The sequence below is a fragment of the Drosophila rhopaloa genome, unplaced genomic scaffold (genome assembly GCF_018152115.1).
Source record: "Drosophila rhopaloa isolate 14029-0021.01 unplaced genomic scaffold, ASM1815211v1 contig_69, whole genome shotgun sequence".
Lineage (NCBI taxonomy): Eukaryota > Metazoa > Arthropoda > Insecta > Diptera > Drosophilidae > Drosophila > Drosophila rhopaloa.
In genome coordinates, this window is record NW_025335166.1 from 973,544 (window position 1) to 993,803 (window position 20,260).

The following is a 20,260-nucleotide window of genomic DNA, read 5'->3' on the forward strand; positions in this document are numbered from 1 at the left end:
GATCTATATCTTTATATACTGTTGTTTAACTTTGGTTTTTAGTTTTGTTTTTTTTATTTAATAAATAAAATTTATATATTATTTATAGTTTAATTATAAATGATATTTGTTTTTTGTTAAAAATTTTATTTTGCTAATAATCGAATATATTTTATGCCTATTTATACTGCCATATAACTGTTAAATGCCAATTTGTTTTTTAATTGAAGTTGTTTTTATAAAGGTTATATGAATGATTTTATAATTTGATATTTATTTCAACTTCGTTTGTCTTTCTTGTTTTTTTTTTAAATAAGTTGGATTTCCGAAAAAAAAACCTTAAAAAACGTATTAAAAATGCACTTGCCAATTTGATAAACACGGTTTTCTAAACTAAAAAATTTGAGTAGTTTAATGTAGAATATAATTTAATAAAAGAAAGAAAAATTAAAAATAATATATCATACTATTTTCGCATTTTAAGCAACGGCTACTAACTTTTTTTAAACTTATATTTCCTTCCTGGTTGGTGTAAAGAAATGGCAACAATGTCACTATTTTTGTAGCTCGTCTGTATCTGTACCCATCCTGCCTTGTGTTACCTACATACATAATTTGGCATTGTTTGCGGTAGTGCAAAGGAGAAAAGTTTCACTGGCATTGTGCAGAAGACTCCATTAGAATGAAAAATGCGCTCAGACGACCGAAACTTCCACATCGCTTGGATATTAAGATAAATTTATTGCAGCGCAAATTCTGAAACTCAGAGTAAAACTTCAAAGACGCAATCAACGGTTTAGGACTTGGACAAGAAAGATCAGAATAAACACAAGTTTCAGCTCTATTTGTTAGAGCAGCCAACTTGCCTTGATTAAAAGTAAACTCGTCAAATTAATTATTTAATTCGTCTGGGCATCGCAATTAACACTTTTGACAACTCGACGTTAAGCACCGACTTAGTTTAATTTTGACGCAAATACGATTGAGTACGAAGAGCAATATATACGGCACAAACATGGAGTGTTTGGGCAGCCTTATCTGATGTTTGCCTAGCAGATTTCCTCACAACTTCCGCTGACTTTTTGTGTTCTAATTTCTTTGCAGCATGTACTAAAACTACGGAGGAGCTCCCCATCTCCCGTCTCTTTCCGGCTCGTCCCCTGTCGCCATCCCTTTCTCTTGAAGCGCCACGGAAGAAGCAGCAAAAGGTATGTAAACACGTATAAATAGTCAAATAATCCGCTTCTTTCGGGCTCATCAAAATGCAAACAGTACCCATCCTCGGGGAGCCAAACTACATCACCTTTGAGTTGTACTTCATGGCACGCGCTTGGGAAATAAAAAGTAGAGTGGGGCATTCTAATGGATGTGTTGGTCACCTTTTTATGGATTATTTGAAGAAAAATACATCAGGATCTTCATTATTATTTAAAGATAAACTCTTAAAGAACGAAGCGCCTTAGATTTTTTAAATAGTTGTTTTTTCAGCGTATCTTAGTCTAAATAAGTATCTGTATCTGCCTGGGACATGGCTGTTAACCCTTGTTTGCCCCTGTTTGCCGGCGGCCCCAAAGGTTAAGCAAAACATAAATTATTTGAGCGCGTGTTCAACAGAATGTTGAATAAGTAAGAGTGCGGGCTGTTTGCGCTGTCATAAAATGCAAAAGGCGCCCGTCGAGAGCCGTGTAAATAATTTAATTTTCATTTTGTTGCCACTTCTATCAACTATCAGCATAATGATGAATGCGTGTTTTGTGGGGCTACTTTTACGGCACATAAAACACTAATAGGAAAGCCATTACAAAAAGACGATAAAAGTTGCACAAATTATGGTCGTAAAACAATTTATCAAAATATGTGACATTAACTACCCCCGCACACACAGCCATCACATGTCAATCAGGGAAGGACATGCTCATTAGGCGTGGCCCACCAATATTCCATTTATAGTGCAATAATTATCCGACCCTTGGCATATTGAAAAGCGGGAATAGAAATATAAATAGCAGCGGAAATGACACGGCGGCCATTGTTGGAGCCCGAGAACTCCGGATGTTAATGAGATGCAAATAAGGCTCATGTGCGAAAACGATTTGACCGACTTGGCATTTGCCATTCACCATTTGCCATTTAACATTTACCATTTACCATTTACCATTTGCATATGTCCCAGACGCGGAAATGCGACCATGCGAATAAGGACTCGGACCAGGACCTTTGGCATACGAGTGTTTGCGCATTACGGGCACAAATACAGCGGCGTTGGCGAACACAAAGTGACGGCAATATGTGATAACGGCGTCTGACAGCCCCGACAAGAGTGTGTCTGTGTGTGAGTGAGTGAGTGTGTGTGTTCGGGGCAGGAGCGTCCTCGCAGATGGGTGGGCCACAAGGACGCTGCTAATCCAAAGTCCGTTTCGGGATCTGGGTTATAATACATTGTAAAGACATTGAACATTGTAAATAAGTTCAAAGTCTTCTGAATGAATTTCCACTTTGTTCTTTAAAAATCTTACCTATAAAGAATCCTAATCGAAATACAAGAAAAGTCAATATTTCATGCTTTATTTTCGAATAGTTTTTTCTTGATCCCATAACAGATATCGGTTCTCCAAACGATATGTCCACATGTATCTTCATACATGCTGTGGCGTTCGCATTTAACATGTCAAATGTGCCAGTCAAAGTTGCCGCCGCCTTTGGATTTTTTCCGAGTTGACTTGCCTTTGTCATTGCCAACGCGTGGCACTCCAATTAAGCGACAAAGAGCCTTCAATATTTTGTCATGTCTTTGATTTATTCGAGTTTCGAGTGCTCGGAATTTGTTACATGTGTCAGCCATTCCATCTCAATATTGGCCAACTGTCGCCAGTGGCAACCCCCGAATATTTCCAGCTCACTTTTCCGATGATGACGATGATATTTGGTGGGTGCATTGTGCAATAGCCGAGAACCCTTAATTGGCACACATGGATGACGGTGCCAAGTACTGGACGTATTTTTTCAGCTTGCCAAATTGTTGAGGTAAAGCACAATCAATTTTTCATCTATCTCTGCCTCTGACCAAAACAAATACACACACTCGCCGTTGAATGTCAATAAACGCACAGATACCCGCACACACTGCCGGAGTATCTGTGAGTTAAACAATAACAGGGCAGAGACAAATCCGTAACTCGCAACGCCATCGACGTCAACATTTCAATGGCCATTTTCGCTGCGGTCGAAAGGGGCTCTGACGTCAGAGGCCGACCGGGTGGTGAGTGCTATATGCTGTAGTCGGCACTGAGAAACACACAAATTCGATAAACGCAACACATGACTCTTATTCCTTTGATTTACTTTATATTTGCAGATTTAGATTACCGCAGAGTATTTACATAGTAAATTATGGGTTTTCTTACTTTTTAATTGGAATAGGAGTATATTTTTATTTATTTATGAAAAAGTATGTGTTTTATTTTAATAATTAATAAGTAATGTAATTTTAATTGCAATTGGCGTATATTGTTATTTCTTTATTAAAAAGTATGTTTTTGTTCTAATTATCTTAGTTTCATCTCTCAATGTCTATGTTATTTTAAATATTTTTATTTTTAGTTAATGATTTATCAAATTAAATTTTTTTTCAAAAACAACGAGGAAGGATTCTATATAAAACTATGTAGCTTTTCAGTTATGAATTTTAATAAAAAATTTCTGAGAAAAAATAATAATAAAAAAAACTTTTCTTTAACGATTTTTACTCCTTGTATGTCAAATATTTTTCTCAATGTATTCACTAGGTTACGAGATACCACACAGATTTATATTCCCTATTCATGTGCGTTCGTAATTTGGGGCAGCCAAAAAGCGTTTGCTATTTTAGGTCGTGTGTTGTAAGTGCGGGCATTGCTGCAGGCCAAAAAGAATCCGAATCGATTTGGCCACTGCTCTAGGAAGTGCTGCTGTTTCTCATCTGTCACGCTGAATGGAGGGGCGTGGCTCGGCTTAAATATCTCCAGGAAGCAGGCAGAAAAAAGGAACTGAGCGCCATACCGTTTTAGGGAGTCCCTCACCCCGCCCCTTGATTTCCCCCTCTTTCATGCACTCTGACCAGTATGTTGGTTCAAATTTTCCACCTCAGTTCATCAAATATTTAACCGCAGGGGAAAGGAGCAGAGGCATCCGTGTAAACATCCACGAGTTCGGGAAGCGGCTAAAACCGCAACCAAAACAAACTCAAACAAGGCGAGCAAATCTGGAAATCTTTCTAATTGTGGCAATTCAATCAAATCGATTTCCCTTCCCCGTGAGACTCTTGTTTTGCTTTCCGCTAGGATTTCCGTGTATCTTGAGCGGACGAATTCTGATTTCCCAATAGAAATGATCCAAAATAAAACATTTTGGAAAATAGAACCTTTGGAAAAAAATACTAGATAAATAAATTCAATAAAATTGGGAACACTTTTATAACTAATTCTTATTTGTGTATTTCAAAGTATGAATTTATTTTCATTAATTGACAATAAACATTGTTCTCTTAAAAACTATATAAATTGACTCACAACAATAAAACATATTTTATTCGAAATAAATCATTTTTTAAACTTGTTTTCAATGTTTATCCCCGTAATTTATTTAATAAAAAAAAATATAATTATAAAAAACATTTAAACATTCTGAAAAAATACGATCTATACATACTAAAACCTTAGCTTTTTGTGTCTTAAAAGTATAATCGTTATCGACTGTTTTCTTTTATGTTTGTTTTTATGTTTCTTCCCAAAATGTAATATCGTAAATATTAGGACTCAAGGGGCTTACCTCTTCTTTAAACCAAAAATAAAAAACTAAAAAGAGATAATGTTTTAAAAAACTGAATTTTTGTATTAATTCTTTCTTAGCTGAAATAAATTAATCTCTAAGAGTTAAAAACTGTCATACCTGTTGGCCAGCGCAATCTGTTTGCCAGGTTGACCAGGTGCTGCAAATGTGTAAGGTCAGCTATAAGATCATGCCGTATTTTTATATGTGCCGAAAGACGCAGCGTCCCGCCGTCGAAACATCGATTTGTTTGTTTGACTGTCTATTTTTATAGATCACCGGCATGCACGGCCATTCTCCTCCAGCCCGCCTCTGTTTATCGAAGACGAAACAGTTTTTATTGTTCAAGAAATTATATTCAGCGGCACACGAAAATGAACCCACCTCCCAAACTTGCACCGCCCCAAGGGAAAACGGGGGCAGGCGAGGTGTGGCGTCATCAGTTTCCATTGAAGGCTGTCTGGGCGTCGATCAACGTGAAAAGTCAAAGGGCGCGCTTGCCGGAGGGAAATCTCTCCAGAAATGCGGACGGAAATGTTTTTTAGCACATCTAAACACTGGGGGAAAATCGTTACTTGAACGTTTATTTATGTTATTTAAATTAGTAAATGATAATCAAAAGAAATGATGATTTTTTGATTTTATTCGTTTAGTAAGAAAATAGTTTTTATTATATTACTATATTCTGTATTTTACTAGGAAATTATTTTAAAATGAAAATCTAGTTGAATATTCTCAATATTTTCTCACCTATTTCTGCCTTTGTGAGTTCTTAAAAGTCGAAGGCCTGATGTGCTTTATTAGTTTCTTTCACTGTTGAGGATGAGATGGCGAAAAAGCATGGGAATCGGGTGGCAAACGGGTTCAAGTAACAGTATAAGGGTCGGGAGCTCAGTTATGGTGCCTACGTTTATGGTCATGGGTTGGAGTTGCAGGGGATTTTGGCGGGCTTCCTTTTGGCCTTGGCTGACATCCTCCACTGCTCTTTATAGAAGACTTTGTTGCCGGAGTTATTTTTGGCATAAAACATTTTTGAGCATTAATTACGCATTCACGGCACGTACTTTTTGGTCTTTCGGCGTAAATAAAATTAAAAGTTTTCCCTTGCCCGAACACCCGCGGCTCTCCTTTTTTGCTCCCATCACGCTGGCAATAAAACAAAGTAACATCAACTGTTTAGCTGGCCAATTAACAGCAATTAAATCGCGCAGAAATACAAAGAACGAAATTTCTGCATCACTCGGTTGGCCCAGTTTAAAGTAAGATGGGAAAGCTGGCGAGGGAAAACGAAAAACCATTTATTATGACCATGGTACTGCAAAACTGAAAGCAAACAAAGGCCAATTGTGCGAAGCAATACCTTTTAAATCCACGTCAATCGTAGGTTTTATTAGTTAAAGGTTAAAACTTGGTGTTTTGCAATTGATTGGGATTATAAATAATTTGTTTACCTATAAAATCTCTTTTTTAAGATATAGCTTATAATTGTATGCACCATTTTTTAAAAAATAGTTGGGTTTGTGAATATTTCAATTTATTCCTTTTAATCACTATAAACGATTGGAAAGCTATATGTTTTATTGGCTTAAAATATATTTATAAAAACTATTCGAATCTTATTTAAATCCTATGTTGGTTGAATGTTCAAAAAAACTGATTATTTTCTACATGGTTTTGATCCTTAAACTACTTTTCTCAAATACCACAAAAATATGTATACCCCTTTTTTCCTATTCCATCATAGAGTACATCCTCATCGATTACCAATTGATGTACGAAGCTTTTTATTTATTTTTCTTTGGCAACCAATAATTCTATTTCCAATGGATGGTTTTAATGCTACTTGCCTGGGGCTATTGACATATTTTGTCGCTCGAGTGTTGGTCCAAAGCTTAGAGCCAAATCCACGCGCAAATCTCATTTATATTTAATTTTTTCATTTCAAATCGCTTCGGCGTCATACTTTGTGCACTTGATCCTCGTAAAAACAGGACGTGACATTACATGCCACGCTGACAATGGGTTCGCGACGTTGAGTGGAAACTGCATGGCATCGGATGCAGACAATAAATTTGATTCAATTGCTGTCACAAAAGCGGCGGGCTGAGTATTGGATCTCCCCTCTCGTCCCCTCCAGAAACAGTTGTCATCTCCCTTTGTTGCCACCGCCTCCAGTCTCGCAGCTGATTGTGCATGACCAGCATTTGATAAAGGAGCTGTGGAACTATGGAACTATGGAGCCCCGGCTGCAAATACAGCCGTTCTGTACCGAGGCGAAATAACAATGACAGCGAGCTTTTCGCTTTCTCCGTCGCCGCCTTTGTGATTCCCCATCCCCATCCCCATCCCCTCCCCAGTCCCCCTTCCTTCCGGTCCTTTAGTTGACAAGCGGAAGTGAGCAAAAAAGCAAAGAGCGACGCGACCAGACGCCATGCTTAAAGCGCGGTTCCTGCGGTACGTGACCAGTGTTGTCTGGTCGAGGGAATTAGGAAAAAAGTTGAAATTCAAAAAAGCTTAAGCTATATAGACCCTCCTGAAGTGCAGGTCTGGGTCACTATATGAAACCCTTTACAAACTAAGTGAATCCTCAAACCTTTAAAGGAGAATAGCCCTAAAATCATTCGAGTCCAAAAGTGTCCAACAATTTGAAAAACAACTAAAGTTTTTTAAAATATGGAGAAAGTGTCCAGCAATCACTTGTGGTCAACCCTGTCAAAGTCAGCGGAAACACAATTGCATTTTATACCACAGCCGCGCCCTACCATATATCCATAGTTTTAATTGCTTCAGGGCTTCCCTTCCGCTCCTAACTGTCTCTTTTTTGCGTTTTAGCCCCCGTTCTCATGCCCTTGCAGAGGGTATTACAATTTCAGAAAATAGCTTTTGACGCAGTGAAGGACACATTTCCGGGCCGTGAAATATATATATTCCTGATCATGTCCGTTCGTCCGTGCAAGCTATACTCTCAGTATTAAAGCTATCGGAAAGAAACTTTCCCAAAAGTCTTATTTTATGGAGGGTAGTATATAAATCGAAACGGGACGGATTATCATAAAATCAATCGGAAAAAATAAATTTAAAAAAATTATAGCTTCGTTGTTTTTAACTCTATTCAAATTTACTGGAAGATATACCGATTTTTTAGAGGTTATAATTACGTTATGTTGACATATATTCAACGTTTTTAAACTTATACGCATACAAATGAAATAAAGTAATTTAAAAAAAGTTTAATTTAGTGTAAAAGCGGCCAGAGCATATAAACTTCGGTGCGCCAAAGTTCGCTTCCTGTCTTGTTATTTAGTACACCACATGTCCGGTGCCATTCACCAAGTGCAGCTCGATTCCGCGGGGCCTGGGGTGTGACATTTGGTTCTAGGAAGGTACACCGGAACAAAAGGAAGATTATTTTAACGGGTATGACAGACATCGAAAACATATTTTTAAACAGAAACAAAATTGGCTATTGTTTTTTTTTTTTTTAATATTATATTTGTGTTTTCGTTTGCCTGGGCATTTTAAACTGGCAGTCTTGGGCGTTTCTAAACGGGCTACTGAACACCCATCGTGAGCCATATGCACCATTTTTTTAAACCCTGCAGCTCAGTTGACAGATTCCCCAAAAAGTATGCTAACACTTTTGCTTAGAGCGGCCAGAAAGCATGGCTATGCGATTTAAAATGGGATTTACCTTATTTTATTTTAGTTGAGATTTGTATTTTGGAAAGAGGTTATATCAACATTATACACATTTTTATTAAGTATATTCGTTTTTAAAGTAAATAATGTATCAACTTAAAACTTAAGAGGGTACTATAAATTTGGTGGGAAGATTGGTGGGACGCCGGTGATCGGACGTCTATATCCTACACCTGACATGGGAAAGATCACTGTTTAAGTAGAATATAATGTTTGTATCCCAATTTTTGAAGTAAAAACTTGAGCTTTATAAAAATTCACTGAATATTTCTTAGAGCTGTCATATATCATTCATATGTACGGTTTTACGCACGCAGTGCGCACTGTCTTTTTTTTAATCTTCCGTATAACTGCAAAGGTATTAAAACTTCGGTTTGTCGAAGTTAGCTTCGACAGTAGTATTTCTTTTTTTTACCATTTCATTACTCTTTATTTTGCTCGATATTTCAAAAATCAAAAAGCGCCTAAAAAATAATTTCGAGACAAAATCTCAGTGATAATAATATCAATTAATTTTTATACAAAGCTGGAGAGAGTGGGGTAGGGATAGTTTAAATAGTTTCATTGTAAGGCCTGTGACACAATGTCAAAATATAATGGATATCCTGACTAAATGAGCACTAATTTTGTTTAAAAAAAAATGTTTACAATTATAATACCCTCTGCAAGGGTATAAAAACTTCCGAACCACTCGCATAGCAGTCGATCTCGTTAAACCCTATAATGTTCGGAATAAGTTCTTGAAATACGAGCGTTGTCACTGGCAGTATTCGGGATCCAGAATCCAGATAGCCGCCGGCTGTTGTGCACTCAACTAAAATAAAAGAGGAGAGAGTTAGCTGTGTGCACTGCTTGTTGACAATCTTGCAATGTGCTTTTTTGCTTTTCGCTAGCAGCTTGTATTATTGTCAGCTAAAAACAATGGACGGAGTTACTGCGAGTGCACGGCCCACGCATCAGATAAACAATAATGTCAATTTCATAAAAGCAAACACACGTTGTCATTCATATTCAGCGGAGGCAAACATTTTTCGCACTCAACGCTATGAATGCCACGGGGGAGAGCAATCGATTGAAAATATATTTGAGTTTATGCATGGCTTGTGCTGTTTCGATGAATTTATTTTTTATGATCAAATCAGGAACGTTAATTAAAGCGGGATTCCTCTCAGGCATTTTTTTGGACCATGTGTGCTATGAATGTGTTTAAAAGTTAAATGAAGTTTGAGCTTTTCGTCTAAATGGTGCCGAGCTGTATTTTCTGGCGTTGCAGCTAAATAAATTATTTATGACCTGACATCAATTGATTTTTAATTACTTAAATCTTAAATCGTGTATGACAAAAATATATTACTCAATCGGCAAGTGTTTGAAACCATTTTTTAAATTAATAAGGAGTAATAATTATGTGTTTTTATGTGCCCTTCAGTACGATCACAAAATGTTTTGGAAAATTGCCTCCAAGGTATTATTTTTGGCTATTTTAACCAAAAATTAACCACGGAGGAAGTAGGAAACATTTTTTGTACTTAACTTTAGCCTTCATGCCTATCAAATTTTCGTTTTCTCAAACCTGATAACGAAGAGAATCCGAAATTTCCCTTTTAATTTTTGTTTTGCCAAATAAAAATTATTAACTAGAACAGAGGGCTTCTTTTGAGATAGTCCATTTTTCTGAACCAGCAAATTAATAGTTCGAGGAAAACGTTTGACAGTAAGAACCGGAAAAGGCCTATTTGTTAAGAACACATCTTTTACAGTCCTTTTCCCGTTACCCTGTCAAAGTCCCAGATATCTATTCGAAAAAAAATAAAGACCAGATAAACTTGTAATAATAATTTCAACGAGAATACATAACGTAGTGCTGTCAAGCATACAACTGAAGCTTAAGTAAAGGGTTACTATGATTACAACAGCACAACTCTGGTCTAAAATGCCTTCTCTTCTTCTTGGCCTGGAAAATACTTAACAGGGAGTCCGGTTTCCTCTTAATATTAACTCTCACATTTAAGCTCATTGACTTTATCTGCAGTAAAATGTGTTTTAATGTGAGACGAGAAACTGTCCCTAACTAATTTGTTCCGACTATTGGTATTCTACGGCTATATAGGTTGTCTCCTTCATCTTGAAATGTAGTTTAATGTAGTTTTAAACTTTCTTAAATTGATATTTTTTTGTTTTAATTGCTTATTAATTTCTAAAATATCGAGCAAAATAAAGAGAAGAATAAAAAAGTAAAATAAAATTATATGAGCTTAGGACTCGCTAAATATATATAGTTAACTAACTCAAGGGATATTATTTTGAAAAACATCGAAATATTTGTGTAATTCTTTGAACATAACACATAATTTCTTGAACACAGCGCACTATGGGGTAAATGACCAATTTATCTGTCATTTGTATTATGTTACTATAGATCTAAGAAACTATTATAAGCACCACCAATAGTGCGGAAAAGTGCAGAATAAGACTAACTGCTATGGAGCCAGAATTAACAACGTTACAACATACACTTAGACGCACTTCAAAATAATGCAGAACTCTTTTCCAAAATACTATCCAAAGTTTAAATTTGTTTCTCAAAATTCAGCTTAAGGTGCATTTATAAAATTAACAAATGTTATTAAAAACATTTAAAATATATTCCAAGCCTGGGAAATCCATATTCAAGAGTTGGTGCGTTTGTTTGTATGTGATTACAACAATTTGCTAACATAAAACTGTTAAATATTAACATTTTGAGTTTGAGGCATACTACTGATATGTTTTCTTAATACGTTCACACTAATATATTCCGATTGGAACATTTTTTAAAAATACCCCAAATGTCAGATAAAGCGGTCATTTGCCGCATAGTGCTGCGTTCTAAAACTTGAAAAAAACGTACTTGTTCCGAAAAAAACTTTGTAAGGTTTTACTAAAAAACATTTTATTTAATTTGAAGGTTACATTTTATTATTTCTTAAACAAGCTCTAATACAAATCTACATCTTGTTGGCTTATCATAGTTTTCTGCGCATTAAAATAAGCAAAAAATATTAATTAAATCGATTTCAAACGGGTTGCACGTTTTAAAAAAATCACACATCTATATTTTATCCAACTTTCGTCGATAATTTGTAACTATTTTACTTCGATATATAATGTAACCCCTAAATAATAACGGGTTCTTAAAAAAGTCGTACGAACGTATTTTTATATCGAGATGTTTAACAAAATTAAAATGATTCCCAGATTCTACAGACACATTTGTTTTCATTTTGATAAGAGCCTCACAGTGATATATTTTATTTAGAAATAATAGTTTGTCCAAATTTGCACTAATCACCTTAAGCACGTTTCACCAAGTACATTTTCTGAAATGGGAAAAAACACTTTCTTTTTTGCACAGCTTTCAGAAATAGGGTTATTTTCAATAGCTTTTCCCAGTTATTTACAAGGTCGTTTAATGTCTCATTTCAAAAACAAAAAATAATTTTACTATGGCAAAATTGGTTTTCACAAAAATTTGATAAATACAAATTTTAATTTCTGTTTGCATGTTTTATATAAAATCATTTCCATTCAAGAATTAATGTATGTTTGGGGAAAAATATAAATTAAATCTTTTTTAATTATTGTTTTTGATTAATTTTGAGTTCTTTAAAAACAATTGTTTACCGAATTCATATTTCTTTTTCTGATTGAATTTAAATCCATATTTATTTGCTTTAGAGCAATGATTATAAAAAACGGCTTTCCTAATATGTATATAAATGTGTCTTGATTGAGTGTTGCATAAAATCACAAATCTTGTTGAACTAATTAAAATTCAAAGGCTAACTGGAGTGGGTGGATTATTTTTTGAATAAAAAATGGTTATTGATGTGCTGGAGAAAAATGATTTTTGGTCTGTGATCAGAGTGCGGCGGCCATTAAACAGGGCAACAATGCTAAAGGCCATAAAAAACGCAATATGCTGCTGTTTTATTTGATTTACTTTTATTATTGTTCTACCCAAAGATAGAGGGACGGTGGACCGTCGATGTATAATGATTTGGCGGGCCAATTTAAAGCATAAAAAGAAGGGAAAATGGTTCTGTGTTGGACATTTATGTGCTAGATTTTATGGCGTTTTTGTTTCGGCTAAAACAATAAGAGGACCAACTCACCCATAAACATATACATACATATATGTACGAGGAAAAGCTGAATCGGAATCTGATGCTCATTGTGTGCGAGTGAAGCGAACGCATAATCTAATAATATTTTATGTGGACAGCATAAAAAGCACAGTACTTGAGAGTCCGTTGAACTCCCCTTTTGTCTTTCTCTCTTTTATTTTTTTCCTCCGATGTCAAAGGGCGGCAGGATGAGCGTTTCCATCGACCGACAAAGACAGAAAAATCCGAGCCAATTTACTGAAGTTTTGCCGTTGGCCAAGGGCCATTACGAGCAGAAAGCAAGCTGATATCCAAATAACCAGCTTCCCAGAATGCGAATTTTATGATGATGCCTGAAAAACACTCTCAGACACACACACCCACCATTAACGGCGCAATTAGCATTCAGAATGCGCATACGCCATGTATGCTGCACTATTTATTTGTGTGTTTCATTTGCATTTTCATTAGTTTATTATCCGAGCGTTGTAGGAACTCTTAACGCGCTCCGGGCATTAAGGACAAATGAGCTGTGAATAATGGCAGGACGAGTCTCTATTAAGATTTTACGAGCAAAAAGGGACAAACTACTTCTGCGCTTAGCGGAAATCGCTCGTGAAATATAATTTTCCATTTCCCATTTGCCATTTTCCATCTCCACAATTTACTTGATAAGTGCTCGGCAGTGGATAAAATGATAAGTTAGTCAATCAGTTGATTATAGCCATCTAAATATAACATCAGCAAGACAAAAGCTTTAGAGAAAGATTTGTGAAATGAATAAATAAAAACGCTAAATGGCCAGAGAGTAAAAATAAATGCCAAGCGAATTGAGAACGCAGAAAAGCCAAGCCAACAAATATAAGCATATATATCAAAAACAATTCCCCCTCTATTTTATAATATATATAGTATACATAGATATATAGATACCCCTGTCAGTCTGTCTGTGGCTGACACATACATACCTTTGCCCGTATCTGTGTTTGCGTGGGCGTTTGATTGCCGTGCGTGTGTGTGTGCTACCCAAAACGCCATCAACTCGTGTGACGTCACAACTGTGACTGAGATTCCGCGGGGAAATTATGCCATTGATTAGCCCGCGGCACGTGATTATGGTCATGTCAACGAGCATGATGATGATGATGTGTTGATGATTTCGGCGATGATGATGATGATGCCAGTAATGACGTGTCAAACGGCAGGCGACACACCCCACACACACACACACTCACCCACTTACAAACAAGCAGGCATATGGCGGAAACTAAAATTGGCTAATGGCCACTCGCACCCACTCCATTTGCCAGTTTCCATAGTGGGGCATTTTCTGGGCATTCGGAGGCACTAAGAGTCGTGGGAAAAATTCAATTTCACTTCGCAGTAATTGAAAAAGAGTACATTGCACATGCATGTGTCTAATAGTCGGTCCAACCCATTACTGGTACAGTAAAGGTAAATAATTGTATAACATTTGATAATGGCCTACCAAGACCGAATTATTGGGAAATCTTTAAAATCATATCACTATCTAACTAAATGATATAATCAGTTACATCTATAAAAAACCTTTTTTTTTGTATCGTGTCATTAAATAGATTAAGAATAGTATGAACTTAGATAATCTGTTTTATGTCGAATAATAACAATAATAACAATCATATTAAAACTCAATTTTTCTTAGACCATTTTTTATCATTGAATTAAATATATGATTGATTATATGATTATGTATTCTAATTTTTTAAGGATTTATTTATTAAATTTGTGTACAAGTTTTAAAGAAACTATAATTATGTTTTTTTGTGTAACGTTCAAATTCATTCATTATTAATAATATTTTAATATTATTTTTATTTAACTTGTGGTATTACAGTAAATTATTTTCAAATTCTTAATAAATAATTTGTATGATTTAATATTTTAAACCAGGGAATGACTTGTAATCGGAAGCAAGCTATGTCTATGTGGGCCAATGTGATTGCGAAGTTCTTCTGTTTTAGACAGGCGTCACAGGACCCTCTTGTCCAGAGCCACTAGAGAATGGCTAAAAATATCAGCCAGGATGTGTGGGAGTGTGTGAGAAGGGTCGAGGGTTTGCAGAAATGGGAGATAATATTTTAAAGCAATTTAGTTTTCATCGCACACACTCTGTAAAATGTATTGATTGCCGATGCCACAATCACGTACGCAGAACCCACGTATTTTTGTGGCGATGTATGGGGCTTTTGTCGATAGTTTGGCACTTACATTGCGAATTCGAAATGCAAATGCAATAAATTACGCGTTCGCATTCCCGCTCCTTCGCCCCCATACTGCCCCGCATTATTATGGAAATTACAATTTGTCACCATTTGTTATGCATTGCATATTTTCAGGCAAAATGAATATTGGCATCGCAGCACCGAAATGGGATAAATTGTCGCCACGCGAATTTTTGCAGCTGCAGGAGCTGGCTTCATGTAAGTAAAAAACAGTATATACAGTATGAGCTAATCAATAACACTCATTTTCAACTGGGCAAATGCAAATCATGGCCAATTTGATAGACCCTTATACTTTTCCCGGACCTGATAGATTGGCCAATTAAAACATTGCCATTTCCCTTAATTTGCCCACCACCTAAAAGGGATTTAAAAATCAGGTTAGCCTACATGCATACATTGGCAATTTACTCCAGAAATGATGGTTGGTTTTTGTGGTTCTGTTACAAAAAATTACAAAAAGTACACTATTTACACAGGCTGTCCGTTCCTGCGCAAACTAGTCTCTAACCTTGCCAAAATCTCTTTTCTTTTGAAGAAAGAATATTTATCGTATATCTATATCATATAACTCCCACAGCAAGAATCGGAAAATTTAAATAATTATGAAGAATAGGGTAATTTCGTGCTAAAATGTTATTATACGTTCAACCAATTCGATTAATTTAGAAGCATAAATAGGATTGTATAAATTCGTTTATAAATAGTCACTATAGGCTTGAGTTAAACAATTATACATTTTTATTAGTACTGCAAGATTATATTTATTATATATGTTTCAAAATAAATTGATCGATAAACTCCTAAAATTTTATTTTAAATATATAAAGATAAGCTGCAGTGTACCTTAAAAAACTTCAAAATTGTTTAAAAATTTTAAAACATTATTAAAAAAAGAGCCTAGCCCATAAATTTTAAGAAATATTACCTAAAAAACTTTATCATAAATTCAACTGTAAAAGGTACTTTTTTTTAAAAAAAAGGGTAACATACTATTTTAAAATGATCCTTTTTACTAAACCGCTTGCAGATACATTTACATTTTTGCATGGCTTGCACTTGCAATTCAGCAGATTTCTCTGACAGCTGAAGCTCAAGCAGCGCATCTTAAAGAGCGGTTTTGAGGCAACATCCTTTCCACACATCTGGTCCACATCGCCCTGAGTTATGTCTGAAACTGTTTGCATTCTTTGCTGCAGCAGCAAAGCTGTTTGACATGGCAAAGTAGTTTACCTTTGGGTGAGCACTTCGCTTCACTTCATCCGCCGGTTTGCCTGGCTGAGGGAATTACTCGGAACGGCAAACGGGAATGCAGAGCTTATAGATTATGGAATCTAGCACAGAAAGCACACTGAGTCTGGGTGGTGAGCAGTACCACTTTTAAGCCCTACCTGGATAATGGAAGTAGCGTTGTTGAATTCAGCGCAATATTCACTTCACTTCAAAGAAGTTCGCCAGGAGCATTAACAGTGAATACATAAGTCACAACTGCACTCAAAAAAAAAAATAATACTAGGAATTTACAGTTTTCAAACATTCCCGACCCTTTAACCAGGAGAGTTGATCTAGAAATAATCTTCTCTCCGTCTGTTCGTCCGTCTGTCCTTTTCTGCACAAGCTAGTCATTCAGCGTCAAATCTATTTGGATGTAACTTCCACCCAAGTCATATCATATAGCTCCCATTGGAACCTCACTTAAAAAATATTACCATTAAAATAAGATAATTAAAAAATTTACTTAAATTGGGACCAAGAGCTAGTAGACTAAACAGAAGAGCTCCCATATCCAATCATTTAAAGCGATTTGGCAATGTTTTTTGAATGAAAGGAGACTTCTTTTTGTGTTTAGGTCTGCCTGCGGCACCCGTATAGCAATTTGCGATTGTTGCAGTCCACAGGATATATGGGTGCGGCTGCAGGTGCTTATTAGAGTGCGGTCAAGTGTTTTCAGCCTGCGATGCAGCACCGAACGAAAGCCATCAAAAGTGTCAGCTGCAGCAGTCGTTGCCATGAAACAGAACCTGAAACTGCATTTGAGTGTAGATACTCAGCACAATTGCGGTTGAACACCGGTATACACACAGCCCTCATTAGGTTAATAAAACTCTGGGCGCCACATTTCGGCGTAAGGCTTCCCGCGGAGTTTATTCCGGGCGTTTGCGGCATGCCAACCCGCCCAACTCGCCCAAGTCATCCAACCCGTCCGCACCCACCCGCATTTACTTGCACGAACCACTTGTTTTCCATTAGTTAATTATCCCGACTGCGCTGCAGATCCCCACCTGAGTCACCTGGGGAAAAGCACCTGTCCACCTCGGCTGGCCCACTCAAGACGTCGATTCCATTCTCGTGGCGCCAGTCGAGCGATTGACGCGTGTCCTGCCAGCCGCGCAGCCCTGCTAAACTGAACTTTGCATAATCCCTGGCTTACATTGCTCACCTGTATCCTCTCACCTGTCTTACTCCTTGCAGATTCCACCCGAAAGCTGCAGGACGTACTGCGGGAGTTCAGCTCGCCGAGTGCCACCTCCGCGCCCAAGTGCATTCCGGATGGGGTAAGTGTTGCCAAGATGTCCTGCTCCGCTTCTGCAATTAATTGAAAGCGGTAGGGGAAGCGGCGGAGCAGGAGCGGGAAGGGAGACCCTGCTCAAACCACAAGTCAAGGACTCGGTTTGATTCGGCTCGGGTTACGTCTTACACTTTAATTCTCAACCTGGCGACTTGGGAAGCCCGATGAAAGGCGATTCAGCTTAGCTTACGGAAACTCACATGTGTGCACTGAGGAAAATTGATACCTATTTGTGCGTTATTTATGAAAATGTATTAAATATATTTTTAAAAGAGATTTACAGTTTATGATCAAGATAAATAAACTATTGGGTTTTGCATTTTTGGTAATTATTGAATTCTTAAGTGCAAGTTTTAGTTTACATAGTTCTAAAATACTAGAGTTATTGTTTTTGAAACATAATTACATTTCTTATTAAAAACTAATTGCGAGGATAATAATTTAATTACGATATATCTATTAAAAAAAAATTTTTAAAATTACCAATCTAAAAAAATAGTGACATACATACATGTGATTTAATTATTTATTTTACTGACTCTACATCGATGATTTTCGATTTCGAGATTTTATTTCACAAATGAATAGGTTTTTTTTTAAGTATTCTTGGACTGAGGAGCATACAGATTCTGTATTACAGAATAGAGATTAGGGAAAAGGAAAGGGCAACCAGGTGGGGGCAAAAGATTGAAAGTAAATCTGCTTATACGTACAATAAATCACAGACTTTTCAAGTTTACGCCTGAATGCCAAATTGAAATTGAATCCCAACAGAGGTAGACAGTGAGCCGGCCACCCTTGTCCCTGAATGAATATCCTGACAAGTTTATACACACTAAATTAATTTGAAACTGCCTGCAACGCCATCAATTTGGTTAGAGCAGTGGCTGCATAAATTGTTACTCCTTCATTGGGGACTAGCGAATCCAAATACCCAGATCACTCTGGTTTTACCGACGGGATGGACATGAGCCAGAGGGCTTGCAGTTGGCATGGTAATATACATTTTTAATTTGAGACTTTGAAATCATTCCAGCCAGAAGCATATCCAAACGAAAAGCAGTCTTAGATTTCCTTTCGTTTTCTGGTTTATCATTTGTTTTTGCAGCGTAACAAAATGGAAAAGGTATAATTAAGTTTCCGTCACTCCGGCTTACCCCTGGTTTTTCCACATGCTGGATTCGTATGTGAGTGAATGATTCCCATGGAATTCACTTTGATATCGAGCACACAGCTGCTGGAGATGTTTGCGTACTCCTAGCACTCACTGTTTGTCATTGCTGGGAATTTTCCGAACAAAAGTAATTCCCGTAAATATTTCAGTGGGCCAAATGAATTGAGACGCCACGAGAGCTGCGCTGCTTGGCAACATTCTTTCGATCCCGGGCAAAAAGCTGCTTACAGGTCCCCTGCTCCAGCGGCTTTTTCTTTTACTCAAGGATTGGTTTAGGGTCCGCCTGCTTCAATTAAGTTTGTTTAAAGGCAGCTTGTCGTCAGGTGGCAATGATATGTTCTTCGCTCTTTTTCCCCAACAATTGGCCACTCTGTTTGCGAGCTTTAAAAACGGAAGTGCGAAAATGTGATTTAGAGCCCATATGGTCATAATTTATGCCCCAAACACTGCGATGCATAATGAATGCAAAGCGCAGATTATGTTCGCCGGAGTGGAGTGAAGATGGGTGCCAAATGGCCCGTATGCGCGACTCTGCGTGCGTGTGTGTGATTAGAGAGTGTAATGAATATCACGCATACGCACCGAACGCCCGAAATGTGCCCGAATATTTATTCATTAAGCCACGCACTCACGCATAGCGTCACATAACGCATCTATGGGAATTGAATGAAGCCACATACACAGTCAAGGTCAAAATTATACAGTGCGCAGAACGGAAAACTTACTATGATAGTTTAATGAAAACAAGTTAAGTATTGATGGACTAATTCAGGGGAGAATAGAGAATAGTAGCCAAAGTCACGAAGGAATTGCATTCAAATATCTAATATTCTCATTACTTTGCTGCTGCCTGCATTTTTTCAATGTGAGCCGAACATAATAATAATACAAAGAATTAAACTATAAACTTTTACCATAATTAATTCAAGTTTTAAGCTTTAACATCCAAAATTGGAGGTTTTTATTATTTTTTCGTGGGTATCCCTTTTCTCTCTTTGAACCAAATTTGTACGGAATGCTTGTTGTGATTTGGTTCAAAATTTCTTTGACAATACGTTGATGATCGCAATATGTTTCTGGGTCATCTCCAATGGGGACTACATAATCGGAAAGTTTGTTTAATGAAAGGTCGACTGATACAAAAATGATGTGGAACATTAAACAAAAATCTTTTTAAAGGTTAAAAAAGCTATTTAAAACACAGATAGCGACAGATCATCTTACGACTAAAATAAATCAATTTCTAAAAAGTCATGTAATTAACTGACACGCTTTAGTGTTTTTGGCAATTTGGCAAGCTCTTCTATTTTTTTCCCCTTAACCGTACGTGTAGAACAAGTTAAAGGGAGAAGCCCTCAGAAGGAGACAGTGAGGAGCAGAGGGAGAGCTCTTCGCACGCGTATCTCGTTGCTCCTGCTGGCTAAATAAATTTTGCTAGCGCGATTCGCGCCATTATTATAGTGTCTGTGTGTGTGTGACTGGGTTGTAATTTATGTGTGTGGCTGTGGGTGTGAGTATCTGTGTTTGGGTTTTACAATATGCCGATGTTTCTCCACTAAGGCGTGTCGTTGCCATTTGCGTTCGCCGGCTTTAAGGAGTTTGCTCTGGCACTCGTGGCTTCGCA

The 20,260-nt window shown here is 36.9% G+C and overlaps 1 protein-coding gene across 3 annotated transcripts in view; it reads left to right on the top strand.

The window, feature by feature from the left end:
- The window catches only part of LOC108052594 (diacylglycerol kinase 1), a 50,112-nt gene that overhangs the window by 4,293 nt on the left and 25,559 nt on the right, over positions 1–20,260 (top strand). For all 3 annotated transcript variants that reach the window (XM_017135025.2, XM_017135024.2, XM_017135026.2), the window contains exons 2-4: positions 1,084–1,187; positions 15,008–15,091; positions 17,366–17,448. In XM_017135025.2, coding sequence (XP_016990514.1) covers positions 15,013–15,091; positions 17,366–17,448 — 162 coding nt within the window. In that variant the 5' untranslated portion in view covers positions 1,084–1,187; positions 15,008–15,012. The remainder of the gene's footprint in view (positions 1–1,083; positions 1,188–15,007; positions 15,092–17,365; positions 17,449–20,260) is intronic.